Source organism: Prionailurus bengalensis, chromosome E2 (genome assembly GCF_016509475.1).
Source record: "Prionailurus bengalensis isolate Pbe53 chromosome E2, Fcat_Pben_1.1_paternal_pri, whole genome shotgun sequence".
NCBI lineage: Eukaryota > Metazoa > Chordata > Mammalia > Carnivora > Felidae > Prionailurus > Prionailurus bengalensis.
In genome coordinates this window covers 47,637,322-47,658,391 of record NC_057352.1, presented here as the reverse complement: position 1 = coordinate 47,658,391, position 21,070 = coordinate 47,637,322, and the positions used below count along the sequence as shown (strand labels likewise).

Here is a 21,070-nt window from a genome sequence, read left to right as displayed (position 1 = left end):
CCTTTTTCCCTCGCTGCCCTAAATTACATAATGATAGAAGATGGGCAAGACGCTGACTGGACTTTCTTTAGGTGGCTCCTTCTAAAATCTCACCTCACTTTATTTCTGTTCTCCAGGCAGTCCTCTTAGAAGAGGGTTGGCAGGGTGGGACACAGCTGGCAGGGACAGATAATGGCCTGGGGCACTAGGCGGGCCAAACTCTGAGGGCGCCTCACTGTTCCCAAGGCTGGTGGGCAGGACAAGGCTGGCCAATGGCCAAGTGGGAGGGAGGTGAGTAGCCATGTGCCCTCTTCCCTTCCCCAGGTGTGGGTTGGCTGCTCTCTTGCTCAGAATGGCAGAAGTTTGCTCTGCGTGTGTAAGGGTGCTGTATTGGCAAAACTAGTGTAACATACTGCTTCTTGATTTTTGTGTAAAGGATGATCCTTGCGCTGAAATCACTAAGCTTTTCTCTTGTTAAGCAGCCTGTATCTGCTGAGGTGGCTCTTTGGGTATTTGGCCCTTTGCATCACGCACGGTCTTTATTTTGTGATCCCCTGGGGTTGGGCTTCTGCTGGGTGTGCTGGTTGCAAGGTTCTGTGTCAGGGCTGAATCACTGCTGGGGTTGGCTTGGGGCTCAGAAGCACCTTGATCCCAGGCCAGCACTCAGCTCCAGCCCCGTGGGTCATGCTGCTATTACTTCTATTCCCTTTCTCACTTTGTTCCTGGGATGTGAATTTAAAATTTAAGTCAATTTTACAGATGAATTTGGAAGCTTGGCTTTGCCAGCCAGCACCAGCTACCACCTCCACTTCCATTCTTTTTACCTCTAACTGCCTTTATTGGGAATTCAGGTAGAAACGGATTTTTCATGGCTCTGGAGTGAAGAAAGGGCTTCTGGCTGCCCCTCTGGGAAGGCTTCTAATCATGGCACCAAGTTGAAGGGCTAGCAGAAGGTGTCTACCTGCTCTGTGGAAAGAAGTAAGCTGGGTATGTGATCTGTTTACAGATGTGGGCTTGGGATGCAGAAGAACGGGGGGAAATGGAGGTTCCAGTGAATGGCTTTGTTACTAACACACAGGCTGTGACCTTGGTCATGAACTTACCTTCCGATTCCTTAGATCACAAACATGAAGCCAGAGATGATGAAAACCATGGGTCAACCCAAACTTCTCATTTAAAAACAAGGAGCACCTGCAAGGACACCTGCCACACCAGGTGCCACAGGGTGCTTGGGGAGGCTCCCCACCCCCCAGCAGCACTTCCCAAATCTGTTTTGGTGTTGGAACTTCTGTACAAGAGTCTGTCTGGACCTCTTTCTCTAATATTTTCTTTTAAATTATGGATGCTTTCTGTTCAGATCCACCTTAAAGTTCCTTCCCACTTTAATATTCTGATTCTTACACCTCTTCCTCAGATAATAACTGATTTCTGCCCCCAGGGATACAAAAGCATGTCTTTGACAAAAACCCTGAAGGGGATTCTGGAGATTGGCTTTTAGGTTTTCTCCTGGTGTGAAGGAACAGTGAGGCTGTTGAACTGGACATCTTTCTCGGGACCCCCTGTTGCTCTCAGTCATGGGCATCTATCCTTAAATGCCTAGTTGATGGTACTTTAGACACATGTCAGCAGTTGTGGGTCTTGGGCTGAGATGGGGGTTTATTCTGGGGACTCCAGAGCTTGTTTGCAAGGTCTTGTCTATGGCAGGAAACTTCCTCCTCAGTTGGGCTGTGGAGAGAAGGCTCAAAAGACAAGTGCTTATGGGGCAACATGGTGATGCCAATGAACTTCTCCTTCCCTTTAGTAAGACAGCCTGAGGGGGCTGATGTTTGCTCTGGGTTTCTTCAGCTCAGTGGAGAAAATTATACTCCAGGTGGATCCAAGAGAATCTGTTGCAAAGGATTCTGTGGGCCCAGATATCAGAATCTGAGTGACATCTTCTCAATGGGTGGCTGAAGCACTAATTTTTTTTTTTTTGTTACTTTTTAGGACAGTTTCCAGTGTGCAGCAAAATTGAGCAGGAAGTACAGAAATTTCCCATATACCCACTGCTCCCACACACGCATAGCCTCCCCCACCATCAACATCCCCCACCAGAGTGGTTCACTTGTTACGACTGATGAACCTACATTGGCACATTATCCCACCGAACTCATAGTTTACATTAGGCTTCACTCTTGGTGGTACATATTTGATGCATTTGAACAAATTTATAATGAACAAGTGTCCACCATCGCTATATCCTACAGAGACCATTTCTAATATCAGCTATTCAAAGTACCTTTTAGAAACCCCTTTGGTTATTTCTTAAAGAATTATAATTAGGCAACACTCAACTTCCCTGCCCTTTGTCTTATCTTTAGAGAAACTACATTTCTATAAGTTCAACTCCTCTATCCCATCAGATCTCCTCCCTAGCTGGGCTCACAGGGCCAGATGGCTGGGGTGACATATCTGTGTTTTCCTGCTCTGCCCTTTCTGTAACCCACTACCTGCCATGCTCTGGTGTAGTCACCCCACAGGAAGTGAAAGATAACTTTGAAAAAATGTACAACATTCAAAGTATCCAGCTATTGGGGCTCCTGGGTGGTTCAGTCAGTTGAGCATCCAACTCTTGATCTTGGTCAGGTCATGATCTCACAATTGTGAGATTGAGCCCCATGTTGGGCTCCATGCTGGGTGTGGAGCCTGCTTGAGATTCTCTCTCACTTTCCCTCTCTTTAAAAAAAAAAAAAAGTATCCAGCTATTATTATCTTGGCCAAAATATATGATACCTTTTCTTTTTTTTTTTAATTTATTTTTTTAATATTTATTTATTTTTGAGACAGAGAGAGACAGAGCACGAGCGAGGGAGGGGCAGAGAGAGAGGGAGACACAGAATCTGAAACAGGCTCCAGGCTCTGAGCTGTCAGCACAGAGCCCGACGCAGGGCTCGAACTCACGGACCGTGAGATCATGACCTGAGCCGAAGTCGAATGCTTAATCGACCGAGCCACCAGGTGCCCCTGAAACTTTTTCATAAATATAGAGACTAAATGTCTTTTTTAGTGGATTGTAGTAGGGATTTTAACGACACTGAACTTTTGTTTGAGTGAATGGGCTACAGGGTAGAAGCAGGAAACCATTTCATTAGTACCAGATTCTTCAGTTTTTGTTTACTCTGGAAAATACATCCTTACTCTAAACCCAATGGGGGTACATAGTTAAAAATAAACAAACAAACAACACTGTCACAGCAGAGACTGTCAGAGATGCCCGTCACTCCTGCCTCAAACTGCACCTCTCGTATTTGCTTTTCCCAGGTATTGGTATGTGCATTCTATGCAACATGTTCCTATTTGGAATGAATTTTCTTGGCTTTTGTTTGGCTGCGGAGTGAGGCAAGAATATTTAAGAATCCTTACCAACCCCTTACCAAGGAAGTGGGTTTCTTCCTTCACTTCTCCTGTCCTCCACCCCAAGATGCAAGCTCTTTCATTTCTTTCTCTAACTTTATCTTAGTAGCTATTTCTGTCAATCTCCTACAGACTAGGAATATATATTCCAGACATATATTCAGTTTAACAAAATCTTGCCACAATAAAATAGTTTAGTTGTGCTTGGAGTTTGTTATAATGGAATTTTACTTGTACTGAGCTGGCTGGGGAGAAAAACAAAATATTAGAAGGAGAAATGGAATATGGCGGCCAAGGAGAAAGCAGATGCTTCTCTCTCCCTCTTCCATTTGGAAAATGTATCACTCATTTCTCTTCCTTTCTTTTGGGTCTCAGGATCACTTTCCTTTTTGAGGTCTTTAGATATTTTTTTTTCCTTAAAATTGCAGACAGATGGAAATAAAGAAGGAGTTAATTATCTCTTGTTTTAAAAACTAATACAGGTAATCCAGAAGCTTGCTTTGGGAGTTAGAGCTTCCCCATATATGTGAGAGAGACTGTATCTTTTAGAATACTAAGAAAACAGGATGAACATGTTGCTGGGGGCTTGAGGGGGCAGAGATGTCTGCAAGACGCCGAGAGCTCACTGACACTGCTATGCTCATGTTTTTATTTTAGAGTTTGGGTCTGGAGATGGTAGTACGGTTCCAATGCTCACTCCACTGCAGAAAGTGGACAAAACTCAATAAAATGTTTGCATCTTGCAAAATAGGCTGGGACCTTGAGGCATTCCCATAAGAGCTGATCCAAGAGAGAGGGGCGGGAAATCACTGTCCTCTGAAAAACGTGCGTGGAAATGATGCTCAGGGCAAAGGCGCTGATTCTAGCAATATGAGGAACCTGAGGGAACAGGGAGGAAATGATAGTCTTGATTTGAGGAGAAATTAATGAGGTGATTCCTCAAGGACTGGCCTCATGGCCAGGCATCTCAGCTGTGGGGTGACTTCTTCCCTTGGGGGTAATATGGAGTCTATAGGTGACAGAAAAGGTAGCCGTCGACCCAGGCTGAACAGGGGACTGGGGTGCTCTTTTGGGGTTTTCCGAACATATTATGGGAGGAAGATGTCTATTCTGCCTGTTCCTTCCTTGTCCCTACACTGCCCAAAAGGGACTGGGTCAGGGAGAGGGATGGGTCTGACATATGATGCACTTGGGTATCATCAAAGAGTCTTAGATCAGAACGAGCCTTAATTCACTCACCTCTTCTCTCTACAGATGAGGAAACAATTATCTTTGGTCTAGAGTAGCTGAGCAAAAGATCTGTCCCCCAGCTCCCACTTTGAATTCCCAATGCAGTGATCTCTTGAAAAATAGCATCAGGCTGTTGCTATTTTTTTTTTTTTGAACCATGGGACTGAGATGATATCACATAAGTAGCAAAAGATAAATGGCAGAATACCTGAACAGTGGGGTATCCCGACAAACTTGGTGATGTCCATTCTTTGGTTCATGTCCTGGGACATCCCCCTCCAGCCCAAGGTGGCACACACTTTTCCCTTTGGTATGGGCTCCGTTTTGCTCGGGCATAGGGCTTTGGTGTATAGCCTTGGGTGCCCGGTTTTCACCTTCTTCTCCTCTATCTCAGTCTTCAGTTTCTTGTTTTCTTGCTGCAGATGGACCATTACATTGTGGAGGTGGCTGAGGAAAGGACAGAGGATGTTCAGTCTGCTTCAACTCCCGAGCCACTGTGTCATGTCAGCTCAGGGCCTGTTTTCCTATCTGTCATATGGGGATAATAAAGTCTGATCTGCCTTCTGTGCTTCATAGAAAGATCCAGTTTGACAAATGATAGAAATTGGATTTGAAGAGCCAGAAGGCTATTATGAACAATCACATGTGCTCGGGCTGTCCTGGCTGGCCATACCTGGGAAACACTCTCATCCAGTTCTGATGCCAAAGTCCAGGTTCTTTTGCCTTCCTTTGCTGGAAGGTTGAGAGCACAGGGGATCCCAGCTCTGTTGAGAGCTTGGACAAGTAACTTATCCCCATTTTACAGATGAGGAAATGGTGGCAGCAATGTAGGTGAGGTGAAAGAACTTAGCATATCTCCTGTGGCTCAATAAATGGTCATATTTCTCTAAACCAATGCTCAGGGCAGTGGGTGACAGTGGGCTCTGGAACTAGACTTCCTGAATTGGAATTCTGGCTCTGCCATTTACTATTCATGAGTTATTTAGCCTTTGGGTTCCTCTCTTTCTTCCCCCATGACAGTTTTTACGGTTTTATGATTTTAATGGTACTGAACTCATGGTTTCTTATGAAGGTTAAATAAATTAATACATATGAATCACTTAAATCAGTGTCTTACACAGGAAACTGACAAATAGTATTTGCATTATTATTATTATTAGAAGATGGTTTTCCTTCAAATGGATTCACTTAAGAATGAGTTCTTTGTGAAACAGAACTTCCTGGAACTGGGCACAATATAAGAAAAAGGATGAAATGCTTTTTTCTGTTACCTTCAGATTCTTACAATTTTTCTTTCAGTTAATCCCTTTCAGAAAATGCTTTTGTCCTAGTGAAAAATTTCATGGTCTTTTCTAGAAGAAATCAAAGAATTCATTCCCAACTTCTCTGGGACTGTGGTTTGTCCTCTTGCTCTCTATAAACCTGGCTGGTGTCCAAGACACTTATTCCCTTGGAGCCCCACATGTCATTGCCATACTCCATATGCCACTGGGCCTGGAGGAGGGGTCCTCACCATGCCCTCATTCCCTGGCTCTCTGCTACTCTCTTTGGTCCACTTCTTTCAGCATTCCCAAGTGTCTTCAACATCCTGTACTTTCTGTCCAAGTCCTGGCCTCTCAGTTGCTTGACTTCTGTATTCCAATGATCTTATCTTCTCCTTAAACTCAGCCACCCTCCTAAGGTCACAGCTCAGAGCTTTCCAACTGAGATATGGACACCCCCAGCTCTTGGGGCAGCTACTGGTTGGTCAACTTTGTCATAAACAACCCATCCCAAATCCTTCCACTGTGCCAAACAAATGTGGTTATTTTCTAAGTGTTCCCTGACAAAGGGTTGAGAAACATTGCCCTGGAGCTTATCATGACCTGTTACCTGTACCATCTCCAAAGTCTTGGTTTTAGACGTCCATATGTTCACTTCTGTTCCCAAACTTCCAACACTCCTCCTACACTGCACTCTGCTGACCCAGCTTTGACCAGGAGGGTGAAATAAGGCCACAGGGGAGGTTGGAGCAGCAAGTAGAAGGAACCTCCGTTCGCTAATGACCATGTGAGACAGAGGAACCCCACCACCCTGGACTGTTCACTTCCTAGGGATGTTCCTTCCATGTTCTACATTCCTTCATTCGGAGGTCTCTTTGTTACAGCAGCTTAGTCTCTACCCTAACTAGTAGTGTCTAACTTTCAGTTCATGTTTCCTTCTTAGAATTTTTGACCTCTGATAATCGCAGAAGGTAACAGTGAGAAGGGGCATAGGGACCATTAACCCCTTCCTGTATTGTTGGTGAGGGAACAAAGGCCCAAAGAGGTAGTGATGTGCCCAAGGTCACATAAATGTGGATTCACTACTCAGAATCTTTCCAAAGCCCCAAATCTTTCCTGAGGTCAGATGCATGTATCTAATGGAAAAGCCAGCCCTGGCTCGTGCCTGACCCTTCTCCTTGGGGCCCAAGCAGCAGCCTGGGTGGTGTGGGATGACTTACTCTTTTTCTCCAGTTAGCTTGGCAATATATTTGACCTGTTCACGGAGCCTGTTTCCTAGTTTCTCGTTGGCGATCCTGTAATAAAATCCAAAAGAGAAACAGTTCCCAGACCTCCATGTAGAAGGGCATGAGCCGGTTGGATGGGTTGTTGGTGTTTTCAGTAAGGTGTCTGCTGAACCCTAGACCCTGTTCATTACCCAGTCCCCAGAGCTAGAGCCTCCCTAGCACCTGGCAATTAAGGGGACCCTCCATTCTCAAACTCCCATGCAAGATCACCATGATCTCAGGTGATGTCAAGGGATTCAGGCAGCGAAGCCAGATTCCAGGTTGGGAAGAGGGACTATGACCCACAGCAAAGCATCTCTTTTATCTTGGAGCTGCTCTGTTTCTAAGTCAGCAGATCTTTCTGATTCTGACTGACTAGTTGAGGCCCCTCCATCTTATTCCCAGCCTCTGAATGTGGGCTGATACTGGATCCATGTCCCCAGAGGGCAGTGTGTGTGCAGGTTCTCAGCTCAGCCCAGGCCCTGGAACCCTGCCTTACTTTTTTCTCCCTTACTTACTTCTGCTCTTTTGCCCATTGCTCCATGTTGGACATAATCTGATCATTCTCTTGGTGCAGCCTACAGGTAGTATCTTTAGGTGCAGACCTCTGGGGCACACAACAGGGCTTTGGTACAAGAAGAAAAGGAGATGGTTAGGGGTGGGAGCATAGGCCTGTCATCTCCTTACTTCTAAATCAGGCCTCTTCTCTCTTCCCGGAAGAAGAAACATTGATTCTGCCATCCAACCCCTAGGCCAGAGTTGGGACTGCCACAGCAGAACCTCTGCCTCCAGCAGTACAGGCACACAAGGTGACATCTCTGCCAGGGCACCATTTACAGTAGAGACAAAGGACACATGTATGCTTACAATAATGATTTTTGGGCAAAGGCATTAAAACAGTTTGTTCTACAAAAGCAATACATTAAGCCACTTTTTTTTTTTTTAACAGATGGAAAAACAAATATCTTGAGGAATGGATGCCCTTTTTTTAATGCAAGCTAAGGCCCTGTGGCTACCCTGAGATATCCTGTGGCCTCCTACCACGCACTTCACTGCTCAGGGACCAGGGCATAGGGCATGCTCAAAGATCTCTTAGCAGATTCTACTACAGGGTAGGTGAAAGTGTCAGGATGGGCTCTGGAGGGGGACTGCCCTGTGGGTTATCTAAGTCAGGGCAGGTGGTATACCTGACAGGGAGATGGCACTCTCTTCCCTGGAATAGGCCTTTGTTCTGCTCAATATCGCTGTCAACAAAGGCACAGGAAGACAGTTGGGTTGAGACAACTGCTATGGGACTTAGAACATTGAGACCCTGCTTCACACTGAATAGAGTGTGGGCTGGGGGTGTCCTTGCCTAGCTCTTAGGTGCCCCCATCCCCACAAGGGCTGTTTGGTATCCTGGTGGTCGTGGATGTGTTGGGAGGGTCTGGGAGGAGGTGTCAGAAGCTGAGGAGTACCCACCTCTTTCTCGTCTGCCAGGAGGTTCTCCTTCAGGGTGGCCATTTCCTCCTGGAAGGCCCTAAGCTGCTCCTCTTTAGCTGCCAGCATCTTGAGGTCGCTCTGGTGCTGCTTCTGCCACTGCAGCACCTGGTTGCTCATCTCCTCCAGCTTCTTGTCGAAGGCATGCACCTGCTCAGGGGCACAAAGTGAGAAGGGAGACCCTGGCTTGAGGCCCTGACCCCAGAGCATCCATGACAAGGCCTAAGAGAGCTTTCTCAGCTTTGGGGACTCCTCAGGGGGCAGTTTACTTCCAGTACCAGCAGAGGGCGCCCCCGCTCTGACGGTTGCCTCCTCTGCCTGAGGCTCGCTGAGCCAGCCAAGTGGAGGGAGGGAACCGGTCAGCCGAGGTGAATGGCTCAGTGCTAAAGAGATCGAGGGGCAAGAGGAGACCTTGGCGACCTGGAACAGGAAGGCAGCTTGAGCTCCTGACTGCTTCCTACCTCTAGCTCGCTCTGCTCATGGAACCCCTGCAGTTTTCTTAATTCCACGTTGAGCTTTTTCATCCTTTCCTCATAAGCAATGATTTCATCTTCCAGCTGAACTTTCCTCTCTTGGGCTTGTGCCAAGCTTCGGTGCAGGCTCTTGGTCTCCGAGGTCGCATGATTGAGCTTCCACAAAGACAAAGGGGATGAGAATGGCTGTCAAAGCCATTTAGCCCTTTCTGTTGGGTGCTGAATGGAGAAGCATTCCAGTCCCTCCCCATCCTCTCTGTTCAGGGTGGCAGAGACACCCAGTCACTTGCCTAGGGTCCCAGAGAGGGGTGGGAAGTGACAATGGTTGGTTTTCTACATCCTCCCTTTCTTCCTGTTTCCTCTTTTTCCAATTCTATGAACTGATCAGCTAGGCATGATTGGTACTGAGTGGGGCACAAATTACCCAGACAATCTAGGTTTTGGGAAAACCTCGCCCCTGGGTCACTTGTGGCCAGAAAGACTGATTGGATTTGGCCTCCATCTTTGCCTCCCCTTCTTCCCCTCAAAAGAAGCCTCATTAAGAGGAAGCAGGCCTTCTCTGGAAGGATCTCCCAGCTTGTGCAAGGGTTTGCAGATGGTCCTGGTGGCAGCCAGTCATGCAGGGGATTGACTCTTACATCTCTCATGCTACTCAGATGTTTCTTTGCCCAAAACAGTCCTGGAGATGAGAGGGTATGGCTTACCTTCTCCAGAGCTTGTGTCAGGTCATCTTGGCAGGCGAGTGACTTTCTGGATAATTCCTCATAGGCTTCTTTACTGACCATGGTCTGGAGATATTGCTTCTCTTTCTGCACAGTCTTGTCCAGCTGGACCTGCAGACTCTCTAAGGCCTCCTTCTGAAGGACTAGCTTTAGGGAGGGGAAATATCACTGTCAAGATTTATGCCAGTAGAGGCATTCTCTGTCTGTAGGAAATGGATAAGAGCTGGGTTCTCTTCTCTCTGCACTAGCCTGCAGAGCAGTCTGTGATAAGGCCTACACCCTCCTCTCACTGTTATAAAAGGAACAGCTGCCTTTCCAGGCTCTTCTTCACCCCTCCCCTGACACTTCCCTTCTAAGTTAGCAAGTCCACCAGATACAAAGAGTACTGGCAGTACTGGACCATGATGTATCAAGCACATGAATAGTCCCTTTCACAGACTCTGTAGCCTTTGATAAAGAGCTGGAACTCAATTCTAGGTTAAGAGACATGATACAACATTTCATTTGTACATTTTGTGCCTTTCTTAGTTCCTGACATAATCCACTAGACTTGATACACCATGAGAGTGGGACTGTGTGTGCTTCCTTCACTGCTGTATCACCACTGCCTATATAGCTCAGGGCATGGCACATAATATGTGCTCAGTAAATACAAAATAATTTTTTTGATTGAATGTAATATTATACACAGCAATGTTTGGAATTAGGGATACACTGAACATATAGTTATGGTAGAAGTGTGTTTAAAAACCAAAGTCCTTGCTGTAAACTTAGTATTCATGCCAAAGCTAAAAGGAATTAAGATCTGGAGTTAGAGGTCCAGGTTCTGTCATTTACTTAATCTCTCTTAGCCTCAGTTTCCTCTTCTGCAAACCAGGATGCTTTCAATGGTTTTGTAGAGTTTTGGTGATGATCAAATGAGATTATGTAGGTAAAAAGGGCTTAGTAAGGTATACATTACTATATAGCTGTATGATCATGAACATACTAAGTAACTAGCCATCTTATTAAATATTTCTAAGTACAGGGCAGAGATCTACTTCCAAGTCCAGAAATAGGAGAGAGACCTTAGAAATTCACATGCCCAACTTCTGTTCTTTGGTATTTTATATGTTCTTTAGTATTTCAATTACACCCACATCTTCTATGTGGCCACATACACAGAAACACACTCTGTTGAGTTTTCTTCAGTAGCTGCTCAGGGCTTGAAGTTTATTATTGTTTCAGATGGAATTTTGAGTATCTTTGACTCTAGGAATTAGTGAGATGAGAAGTGTTAGATTGTACTTCTGACCCTATATTTACATGTCCTGGGAGTGAAACCATTTCTAAAGATAGAATAATTTGGTCTTCTGGAAAAAGAAGTGCATCTTTTTTGGGGACTTCTGAAAACATGAAGTCATCTGGGTCTCCCCAGTAAACCAGGGGAATCACTGTATGTGATTCATTGTAAGTTTTCAATAAATGGTGGCCAAATCAAGATGTGTAACCACAGAGGTGAGATATTGAAAAGAAGGGTGGGACATAAATCACAATGATGCTAGAAGCTAAAATAGAAGCTTAATTAAATTAATTTTGTATTATTTATTTATATGTAATAAATATGTATTATTTATTATTTATATTATTTATTTATTTATTGCTTTATTTATTTTTTAAAATTTTACCAGCAAAAGATGGGTTTATTTGGGAATGAAAGAGAATTGCAATCCAGGACAAACAAGCTGTGGCAAAACCATAGGCAAGTCTGGGGGACCAAGGAGAGATATGCTTTTTTAAGGAGAAAGGGGTAAGTTGGGAAGGCTGTTAAGAACTAAAAGCCCACTGGAGTTTGGAGGCTCTATTTTAAATTTCTCTAACATCAGTGGTTTAGCTTGGAGAAAGGTACTGGAGACATATACATAGTTATACATAAATTATAGAATCAAGGAGTTTTGATAAGAGTTCTCATAAAGATATACTCTCTCCCTGGCTAAAGGCATTAGGCCCGGAAGGTTTTACAGGTGAGTTCCACTAAGTCATCCTGATTCCTCTCTTCTCACATTCAGTCCATTGTTAGTCTGGTTAATTTTGCTGCCAAAACACATCATGAATTTGCTGAAACTCTAGCTTGAATGGCAATAGCCTCCTCACTTCCATACCTACTCCTCTCTGCAATCCATTTCCACACATTAGTCACAGTTATGTTTTGAAAACTTAGATCAAATCACCTCACCTGCTCTTCTGAGGAAATGTCATCAATGTCCTTTCATTGCTCTAATAATAAAACCCCAAATTGCCTAATAGAGACCATAATGTCCACCCCTATGTTTCTACTTTCATCCTATACCAATATCCTCCTCGATTACTACACTTCCATCATACTGGCCTTATTTTACTTCCTAGAATAGTCCAAGTATTGTATTAAAAGAGTAATACATGACACACAGTTAGGACTCATACTAGTAATGTAATGATGGGCCCAAATTAGGATCAATTAATTAATTTCATTCACCACATTATAAAGAACATCATACTGAAACAGATGGGTTCCATTAATGTTCAAAGCAAGAAAAGGATCCTACTGTTGAACACTAAATTATAGGTACTATCTAATGCAATAAGGAAAAAAAAAAGAATAAATATTACAAAAGTTTAGAGAATTGTTGTTGCTTGCAAATGACATGACCATCCACCTAAAAAATCCATGAGAAACAACTGAAAAATTATTACTGCTTAGAAGTGAGTTCAGTAAAATGTCCAAATACATAATAAATATATAAAATAAATTAGCTTTCTTATTAACAGTAATTAATTATAAAATATGGTGGAAAAATGTCCTAGAATCAAAGAGATGAAAAAAAAATCTCAGGATCTATTGCTTTCAGATGGGAAATTTGAAAATTAAGACATGGAGTGCTGATGAAAGAAAATGCATTTTAGAATGTGAAACTAAACCTCTTTCTAATGACTGTTTCAATTGATAATACGTCTACTATATGTGAGGTATGATTTTAAAAAGTTGAACATGCTTACACACCAAAAAAACCCCTCTAGCCTCCTGGTTTCCATCAAAGGAATTCTGAAATTAATACTTTTTACTTCTAATGGCTATCTTTCTTTTGGCAAACGTGATAACAGGTGCATATTAAATATTTAGGTAATACCCCTTATATTTAGGGAGGTTCCTTAGGCATCTCAGTAATTCAAAGATCAACTCTGGACCACAGCAAAGGAGAGATTTATATCTCTGGGGGACAAAACTCCAGAAACGTCAGCCTCTGTGTTGTCTAATATGGTAGCCACTAGCCACATGAGGCTAGTTACATTTAAATAAAAATAAAATTAGTTAATATTAAAATTAAAAATTCAGTTCCTGGGGCGCCTGGATGGCTCAGTTGGTTGAGCGACTGACTTTAGCTCAGGTCATTATCTTGCAGTTTGTGGGTTCGACCCCTGTGTCAGGCTCTGTGCTGACAGCTCCGAGCCTGGTGTCTGCTTCAGATTCTGTGTCTCCATCTCTCTCTGCCCTTCCCCGTTCTGTCTGTCTCTCTCTCTCTCAAAAATAAATAAACATTCAAACAATTAAAAAAAAATTCAGATGGGGTGCCTGGGTGGCGCAGTCGGTTAAGCGTCCGACTTCAGCCAGGTCACGATCTCGCAGTCCGTGAGTTCGAGCCCCGCGTCAGGCTCTGGGCTGATGGCTCGGAGCCTGGAGCCTGTTTCGGATTCTGTGTCTCCCTCTCTCTCTGACCCTCCCCCGTTCATGCTCTGTCTCTCTCTGTCCCAAAAATAAATAAAAACGTTGAGGGGCGCCTGGGTGGCGCAGTCGGTTAAGCGTCCGACTTCAGCCAGGTCACGATCTCGCGGTCCGTGAGTTCGAGCCCCGCGTCAGGCTCTGGGCTGATGGCTCAGAGCCTGGAGCCTGTTTCCGATTCTGTGTCTCCCTCTCTCTCTGCCCCTCCCCCGTTCATGCTCTGTCTCTCTCTGTCCCAAAAATAAATAAAAACGTTGAGGGGCGCCTGGGTGGCGCAGTCGGTTAAGCGTCCGACTTCAGCCAGGTCACGATCTCGCGGTCCGTGAGTTCGAGCCCCGCGTCAGGCTCTGGGCTGATGGCTCAGAGCCTGGAGCCTGTTTCCGATTCTGTGTCTCCCTCTCTCTCTGCCCCTCCCCTGTTCATCCTCTGTCTCTGTCCCAAAAATAAATAAAACGTTGAAAAGAAAAAAAAAAATTAAAAAAAAAAATAAATAAAAACGTTGAAAAAAAAAAAACTTAAAAAAAAATTCAGTTCCTTAGTCATACTAATCCCTATTCCAAGCACTCAACAGTCACATGTGGCTAGTAGATACAGTATACAAGAGAGCTCTAATATAGAATGTTTCCATCATCACAGAAAGTTCTATTGGGCAGTGCTATTACTTTTTTAAATTATTTTTTAAATGTTTATTTATTTTTAAGAGAGAGAGAGACAGAGTGTGAGTGGGGGAGGGCAGAGAGAGAGGGAGACACAGAATCTGAAGTAGGTTCCAGGCTCTGCATTGTTAGCACAGAGCCTGATGTGGGGCTCGAACTCATGAACAGAGAGATCATGACCTGAGCTGAAGTCAGACGCTTAACTGACTGAGCCACCCAGGCGCCACTAGGCAGTGCTATTCTTATACTTTGCATAGTCCATAGTCTTTTAAGGTTAACATTTTTTCTTCTTAAATTATAAAAGAATGATGGCTGCTTGGTCTTTCATTTGCAACCCAAGAGACCACCTATCAAGACGCTGTATTTGTTTCTTGCAGAAAGATGAAATATATTCAGTTGGGGGAAAGTATTGACATTCATGATGAAGGGGAAAGAGGTTAGTGTTGGAGCTAGATGATCCAGGTTCAAATACTGGTCCAGCTCATCACTTAGTAATCAGTTACTTTGAGCCTCAGCCTTTCTTTCCTCTGTAAAATGAGGATCATAGAACTCTATATGTTGCGGGGAGTAAAGCAGATGGAAGGCATGTGAAGGACTTAAATAGACAGTCAATAAATGATGCCTGATGTCAAGCACAGTACCTTGCATACGTTAGGTACCATTTACATTTTTCTTTCCTCTTCATTTGTGTGATGATAAAGAACTGTCTCTCTTTCCATCCCCTTTTTGAGCTTTGGCACTATTTTTGGAAGTGTACCCTAGCAAAGCGCTCCAAGCCATGGACTCACCCAACTCCGGTCTGAAATGCTGTAGTGGAATACTTGTTGCCAAAGCCCAGGTAGTTTGGGAGCTCCAGCAGATATTAAATAAGACCTTCCACACGTGGAAGAAACATTTCTTTGGCTGAGCAAATGGGTGCGGAAGGGTTACGACTTCAAGGAGAGAAGTGGATCTACAGGCACCACGGATGATGCACGTGGGCTGGGCCGTTAGCTGTGTTTCCGTGGTGGAGGAGAGACAGGTCTGATTTCAGGTCAAGGGTCACAGCATTTAACTTTCTTACTCCCTCGGGGTTTCTGCCAACTCACCTCATTATTTAGCTCTTGGATCATTTGCTGGGAGGCGTTTTGTTTGCTGAGAGAGGAATCCAGTTGCGTGGAATATTGCATTAACTGTGCTTTGACATTCTCATTTTCCTCCTCCAATATTCTCAGATTTTCCTTTGTCTGCTCCCCCATTAGAGAACAAAGCCCAGAAAAGAGGTGTTACCTCAGATTCCTTTAGAAGCCTGCTCCCCCTTCCCAGCCTGTAGCTCCATCCTGCAGCCTGCCTTCTCTTGGGCCTTCTCTCTCCTCCTCACTTGCCTTTCTCACCTTCCCTCCCCCTTCTCTCCTGAGATTTGAGTCCCCATGGCCTCTGTATCCTACTAGGCTCAGTGGGGCTCAAGTCTTGCCCGGGTTCATGACCCAGCTCTTCTTGGGTTCTCCTTCTCACCATCTTTTCTTTCCTTTTTTCCTCTTGTCGGAATGTCTCCAGCTCTTGCTCCAGCAACTTCTCCTGTTCTTTGCTCTTTTTCAACTGCTCCCGTTTCTCCTCCAGTAATCTTGTTACCTCCTGAAGCTCCTCTTCTAGATTGCTTTTGGCGGAGGCTTGCTCCCTATGCTGAGAAGTAAAGAGACTGGCCTGAAAGACAGTCTTAAGGCTCTACGCTTTTGAAACAAAACAAAACACAAAACAAAACAAAACCCCCTTCCCCTGACAATTGTATAAAGGGAATGGCTGAAATAAACATGAGGGCAACTCCTTGGTTATTTAGCATAGATAATAACAGATTCCTCTGATGTTCAGCATTTTTTTTTGTTCAATTAGATATACCAACTTATTTTATTTATAGATCCAGTTCCCACAGCATCAGCCTTCTCTCCCACTTACTCACTAAATCTTTCCACATAAAAACCTCTTTGAATAAAGTTTTTAAAAAAATCTTAGAAAAGCACAGAAAGAATAATTCAGAGATCAAAGACTTTAAAATGACTGACAAGGATGGCTTTTGAATCCTATAAAAAAAAACCCAACATTGTCCTCTGACTGTTTTTAAGCTTAGCCCTTGAACATGCTTATTATTGGTCATGGGAACTAGAGCTGACAGGCTGGCTTAGCTTTCTAACACAAACTCTGGACAATGAGTTTGAATGGATTGGTGGTGGCATCTTCCCAAATAAAGACTAATATATTTAATCTGGAGCAGAGCAAATGCTTGAGCTGGCAGCCTGCTTGCCCTTTATACCTGGTGTTGAAGGAGTTTTAGACGATCTAGCAGGTCAGTCAGCTTCGCGTCCTGCTCAGCTGTTGTCTTCTGAAACTGCCTCTTTTCCTTCTCCGAATGTTCAAGGTTCCTCCGGGCCTCAGAGAGTTCTGACGTCAGCTCCTCTATCCGTTTCCTAAAGCAACATGGCAACAACAGGAGGACAGACTCAGTGTCTATGTGGGCGGATCATGAGCCACCCGCACGGGGCTTGCTGGCCCATTCCCGGGCAGCTGCCGCGGTGTCCCGGCTGGCTCGCAACGGACAGAGCCTCTCTCTAGAGGTGGCGTGGTGGTACCTGTTGGGTGCGAGTTCCTCTCCGGCCGTCAAGGAATCCTTCTGCAGCTTCTGAAGTTCTCTCTGCAGCTCCTGGATGGTCTCCGTCTTCTGCTTCTCCATGAATAGGTAGCTTTGCAGTTTCCTCTGGGAATCCTCTAGGTTACTCTTTGCCAGAAGGGCCTCTTCTTTATACTGGGCTGCTTGCTGAGCTGCAGAACACAGGGGACAAGCCAGGCACATGTGCATGTGAGGAGGGAGTGTGCATTAAGACCAGACTCCCAAATAAGACCAGTCTGTTCCTTCATTTTGTGCCCTACCTCAATTTCCAACCTGCCCTCATTTCTCTCCATTTCATTATCACTCCTAAGGAACTCTGCTAAATTATCCGTCTTCAGCTATCCCCCAGCCATGGCCTGCTTCTGGACTAAAGTTCAACAAATCAGTATAAACTGCTTGGTATCTCTTATGTGACTCATCCTGTCATTATGGACAAATCCTGACCCTAATGGAGTTTAGAGTCTAGTCAGGGAGACAGACTGGCCCACACGACATAGAGGACACAGTAAGCGTGCACTCACTGTGAACTCCTGTGAAGCAAGATTGGTGGGGATGGACTTATGGAGGAATAGAGGTTGTGCTGAGCCTGAGAATAAGGAGGAGGAAAGGAATTCCAGATGAGGGGATTGTTAGAGCAAACACATGGGAAGGGAACAGGGGAGGCATGTGGGAAGAGGATGGGAAGAGACTGGTTTGATTGGAAAGAAAAGTGGGAAGGGGTGCTGGGAGACAGCTGAGCAGGTACACGGACAAGAGAGGGCTTTGGAGGACTTGGAAAGCCAGAGAGAATGTTCAGAGTTAATTTAGTGGGTTCTTGAGCAGGGACCTGGCATAAAGAAAAGACTATTTTAGGAAAACTAGAATGTATTAAATGGGGAAAGACTTCCTACAAATATCTTTTTAGTCCATTCCTTTGCCCCCACTGGGTGTAAAGGGAGAAACCTCAAATACGTTGCTTACTGGAGTTTCTCTACACCAGAATATGCTCCTATATACTAAAGTTTCTACTCTTGTTTCTAACTTCAACCTCACCCTAGTCTCTGTTTTTCAGCCTTGGAGACCGGAAGAAAGATGGTCTATAGAAATAATTATATAACTTGGAAGAAGAAGGAAGATTTTCTGTTTTTAAGCAGGGAAGAGAACAGTTTCAGTTTTGGGAATGAAGAATTAGAGGGCTAAAGCCCAGAGCGGGCTGCTCTCCAAAATGAGTGACCACAGGTGCCAAGTCAGGGTGGGGGCTCTAGGTTCTAGAGTTGTCCAGAGAACTAGAGCAGAGGGAGGAGGGCAGAATGTAAGGGGCAGGTGACTACTGCCAGAGAAGGAGGGAAAAGAGGAAACAATGGTGACGTTTGTGAAAGAAGGGACCTGTTATGTCTCCAAAGCTGGGAAACAATGGTTGAATGTGGGAGCCCAACCACACACAGACACACACTGTTACAGGAGGGGAGGAAGGAGGCTACACTTGGGACCCTTTCTTCCCCCGAAATTGATATGTCACTCACATAACATAAAATTGAACTCCTTAAAGCATACAGGTCCGTGGCTTCTGGAATACTCTCAAAGGTGTGCAACCACAATCAGTGTCTAATTTCTGATCATTTTTCATCACCCCAAGAGGAACCCCTTACCCAGGGCAACAAGTTATCGGCCACCTCTGAGAAAGCAGTCTCAGCAGTGGAGCAAGGACACAATTGACAGTGCAGGCTGCACAGAAAGGATGCGTTTGGAGGCAAAAAAAAAAGGGGAGAGAATGTGTCTAAACCAGGGAGAGGAGAGGTAAATTGTATGATGAAGGTCCTGGAGAAGATGGGGAGGAAAGCAGTGCACTGAAGCAGAATATGGATACCTGTCCTCCCCAGGATGGGGAGAGGAGAAGACCTTCACCTGAGGCAGTTGGGAAGGCGGCGGGCATGTGAGCTCAGTAGTCCACTTTCCCACTTAGGGGTGCGTGCAGGAGCTCGAGAGGGCATTGTGATCCCTGGGAGATGTACCCTGAGGTCACTGAAGGTTTGGAGTGAAGAAGTGGAGGAAGGAGAGGAAAGTGGCCCGTTAGAGAAAAAAGGGACTGCTCTGGCCCTGTGGGTTTGAAGTGTGCTGGGGACAGGGACACCACCTGCCGGGGCCTCACCAATCAGCTTCTGTTGCTGTTGAGCATCTTCAAGACAGTCCTTCAGCTTCTGGATCTCAGCCTGCAGGGCTCCACACTCTGCCTTGAACTTATCTTGCTTCACCTCCTGGATGGTGATTTCAAGTTCTGTTGTCATTCGTTGCTGCTTCTCCAACTCCATTTCCTTTTTCATGAGGCTGTTCTGAACCTGGGCCAATTCCTTCTCAAGCTCGTGCAACATCTCATCTTTCTCTTGGAGGATCTGAGGAAAGCAAAATGTGGATGCTGATAGAGGCCTCAGTAGTGCCCTGGTGAGGCCAGTTAGAGATTGTCTAGAGTCCTCTCCAGCTGCCGTCTTCTCTTGTGTGGACATCACAGTAGTCTCCTACCTCTGCTTCCTGCCTTAACTCAGGATGCTCTCAACGCAGCAGCCAGGGAAGGGGTGGAGGGTGGGGGTCTCTGAAAGTTTAAGTCAGATCTCGTTCTGCCTCTACTCAAACCCTCCGCTAGCCGCATTCACTTAGTAAAAGGCCAAAGTCCTCACAATGACCTCCCAGGATGCTCATGATCTGGTCTGACCTCACCTCATGGCACCCCTACCCTTCTTGCCTTCAGCCTATCTCCTAGAATATTCTAAGCAGACTGCCGTATAAGGGGGCTCTTGCACTTGCTACTCCCTCTGCCTGGAATATTCTTCCTTAAGACCTTTGCCTGGGTGGCTCCCTCACTTCATTCAAATCTCTGCCCAAATGTTACCTTATCACAGAGGCCTTCCCTGACCACCCTGTGTGAAATAGCCACAAAGCTGTTGTAAGAATTTATCAGTACCTGATATTGGCATTATATTATATATGAGTTCTGTGATTTGTTTATCGTCTGTCTCTTGGGATTAGAATGTAACCTCCAGGGGAGTAGGGATGTTGCATGTGTTATTATATTCTTTTTAAAAATGTTTACTTATTTATTTTGAGAGAGAGAGAGAGAGAGAGAGAGACAGAGAGGGGAAGAGCTTGAGCATGGAAGGGGCAGAGAGAGAGAGGGAGAGAGAGAATCCCAAGCAGACTCCAGGCCATCAGTGCAGAGCCTGACAAAGGCCTCAATCCCAGGAACGTGAGATCATGACCTGAGCTGAAACTGAGTCAGACGCTTAACCAGCTGAGCCACCCAGCTGGCTGGGTGCTTGGCATACCACAGGAACTCAAAAATATTTGTTGACTGAATATATGAATGACTCAAAGCTATTTACCCAGACTCCTTGCCTCTTGTGGTCATCTCTCTGATATTTCCATTTTGACTAATGGATCCCCTCTAGACCTTCAAATGGGAGGTTTGAATGACCAGCCAGTCAAGGGGTTGGATGATTTCTATTAGCTCTGATGGAAGTTTAGAGTTGGAATAGCACTGACTACACAAGCTTGCATTGGTTTCACAACCTTTCTGTCCTTACTTCCATTCGTAGGCTTTTCCAGGACCTTGACTTATGTTGGCAATTATAGATCTTCCAAGGCATAGTTCCATTAGTATTTTCAAACTGCCTGATTTGCATATTCATAAGATATTTGTCATTTTATAAATTGAAATTTCTTGAAATTCATAATAAGTTTACCTTACAGAATTTTTTTTTAAAATATGAAATTTATTGTCAGATTGGTTTCCACACAACACTCAGTGCTCATCCCAACAGGTGCCCTCCTCAATACCCGTCACCCACCCACCCCTCCCTCCCACCTCCCGTCAACCCTCAGTTTATTCTCAGTTTTTAAGAGTCTCTTATGCTTTGGCTCCCTCCCTCTCTAACTTTTATTTTTGTTCTTCCTTCCCCTCCCCCATGGTCTTCCATTAAGTTTCTCAGGATCCACATAAGAGTGAAAACATATGGTATCTGTCTTTCTCTGTATGACTTATTTCACTTAGCATAACACTCTCCAGTTCCATCCACGTTGCTATAAAAGGCCGTATTTCATTCCAGAATTTCTTTCCACTATCAAGTACAAACAAAAGTATTTTATTTATTTATTATGTGCTATGATAAATCCCAAAGAAGTGCTCAGAATTGCCTCTGGGCCTAAGGACCCCACAGTCTCACTGCTCCTGTGTTGATGGTCCCTGGGCTGTCACAGGGCGTGG

General features: G+C 44.9%; 1 protein-coding gene across 6 annotated transcripts in view; it reads right to left on the bottom strand.

The window, feature by feature from the left end:
- Positions 1-21,070, bottom strand: part of PMFBP1 (polyamine modulated factor 1 binding protein 1) — a 50,765-nt gene that overhangs the window by 1,559 nt on the left and 28,136 nt on the right. For 2 of the 6 annotated variants that reach the window (XM_043599562.1, XM_043599560.1), the window contains exons 10-21: positions 18,965-19,205; positions 16,799-16,988; positions 16,483-16,636; positions 15,690-15,857; positions 15,284-15,421; positions 9,786-9,950; positions 9,070-9,237; positions 8,591-8,758; positions 7,648-7,754; positions 7,085-7,159; positions 4,811-5,049; positions 3,999-4,251 (exon numbers count right to left, since the gene is read on the bottom strand). In XM_043599562.1, coding sequence (XP_043455497.1) covers positions 4,235-4,251; positions 4,811-5,049; positions 7,085-7,159; positions 7,648-7,754; positions 8,591-8,758; positions 9,070-9,237; positions 9,786-9,950; positions 15,284-15,421; positions 15,690-15,857; positions 16,483-16,636; positions 16,799-16,988; positions 18,965-19,205 — 1,830 coding nt within the window. In that variant the 3' untranslated portion in view covers positions 3,999-4,234. Of the gene's footprint in view, positions 1-91; positions 1,881-3,998; positions 4,252-4,810; positions 5,050-7,084; positions 7,160-7,647; positions 7,755-8,590; positions 8,759-9,069; positions 9,238-9,785; positions 9,951-15,283; positions 15,422-15,689; positions 15,858-16,482; positions 16,637-16,798; positions 16,989-18,964; positions 19,206-21,070 lie in introns of those variants that run through there. The other 4 variants (XM_043599565.1, XM_043599561.1, XM_043599563.1 and 1 more) reach the window with 4 other exon arrangements.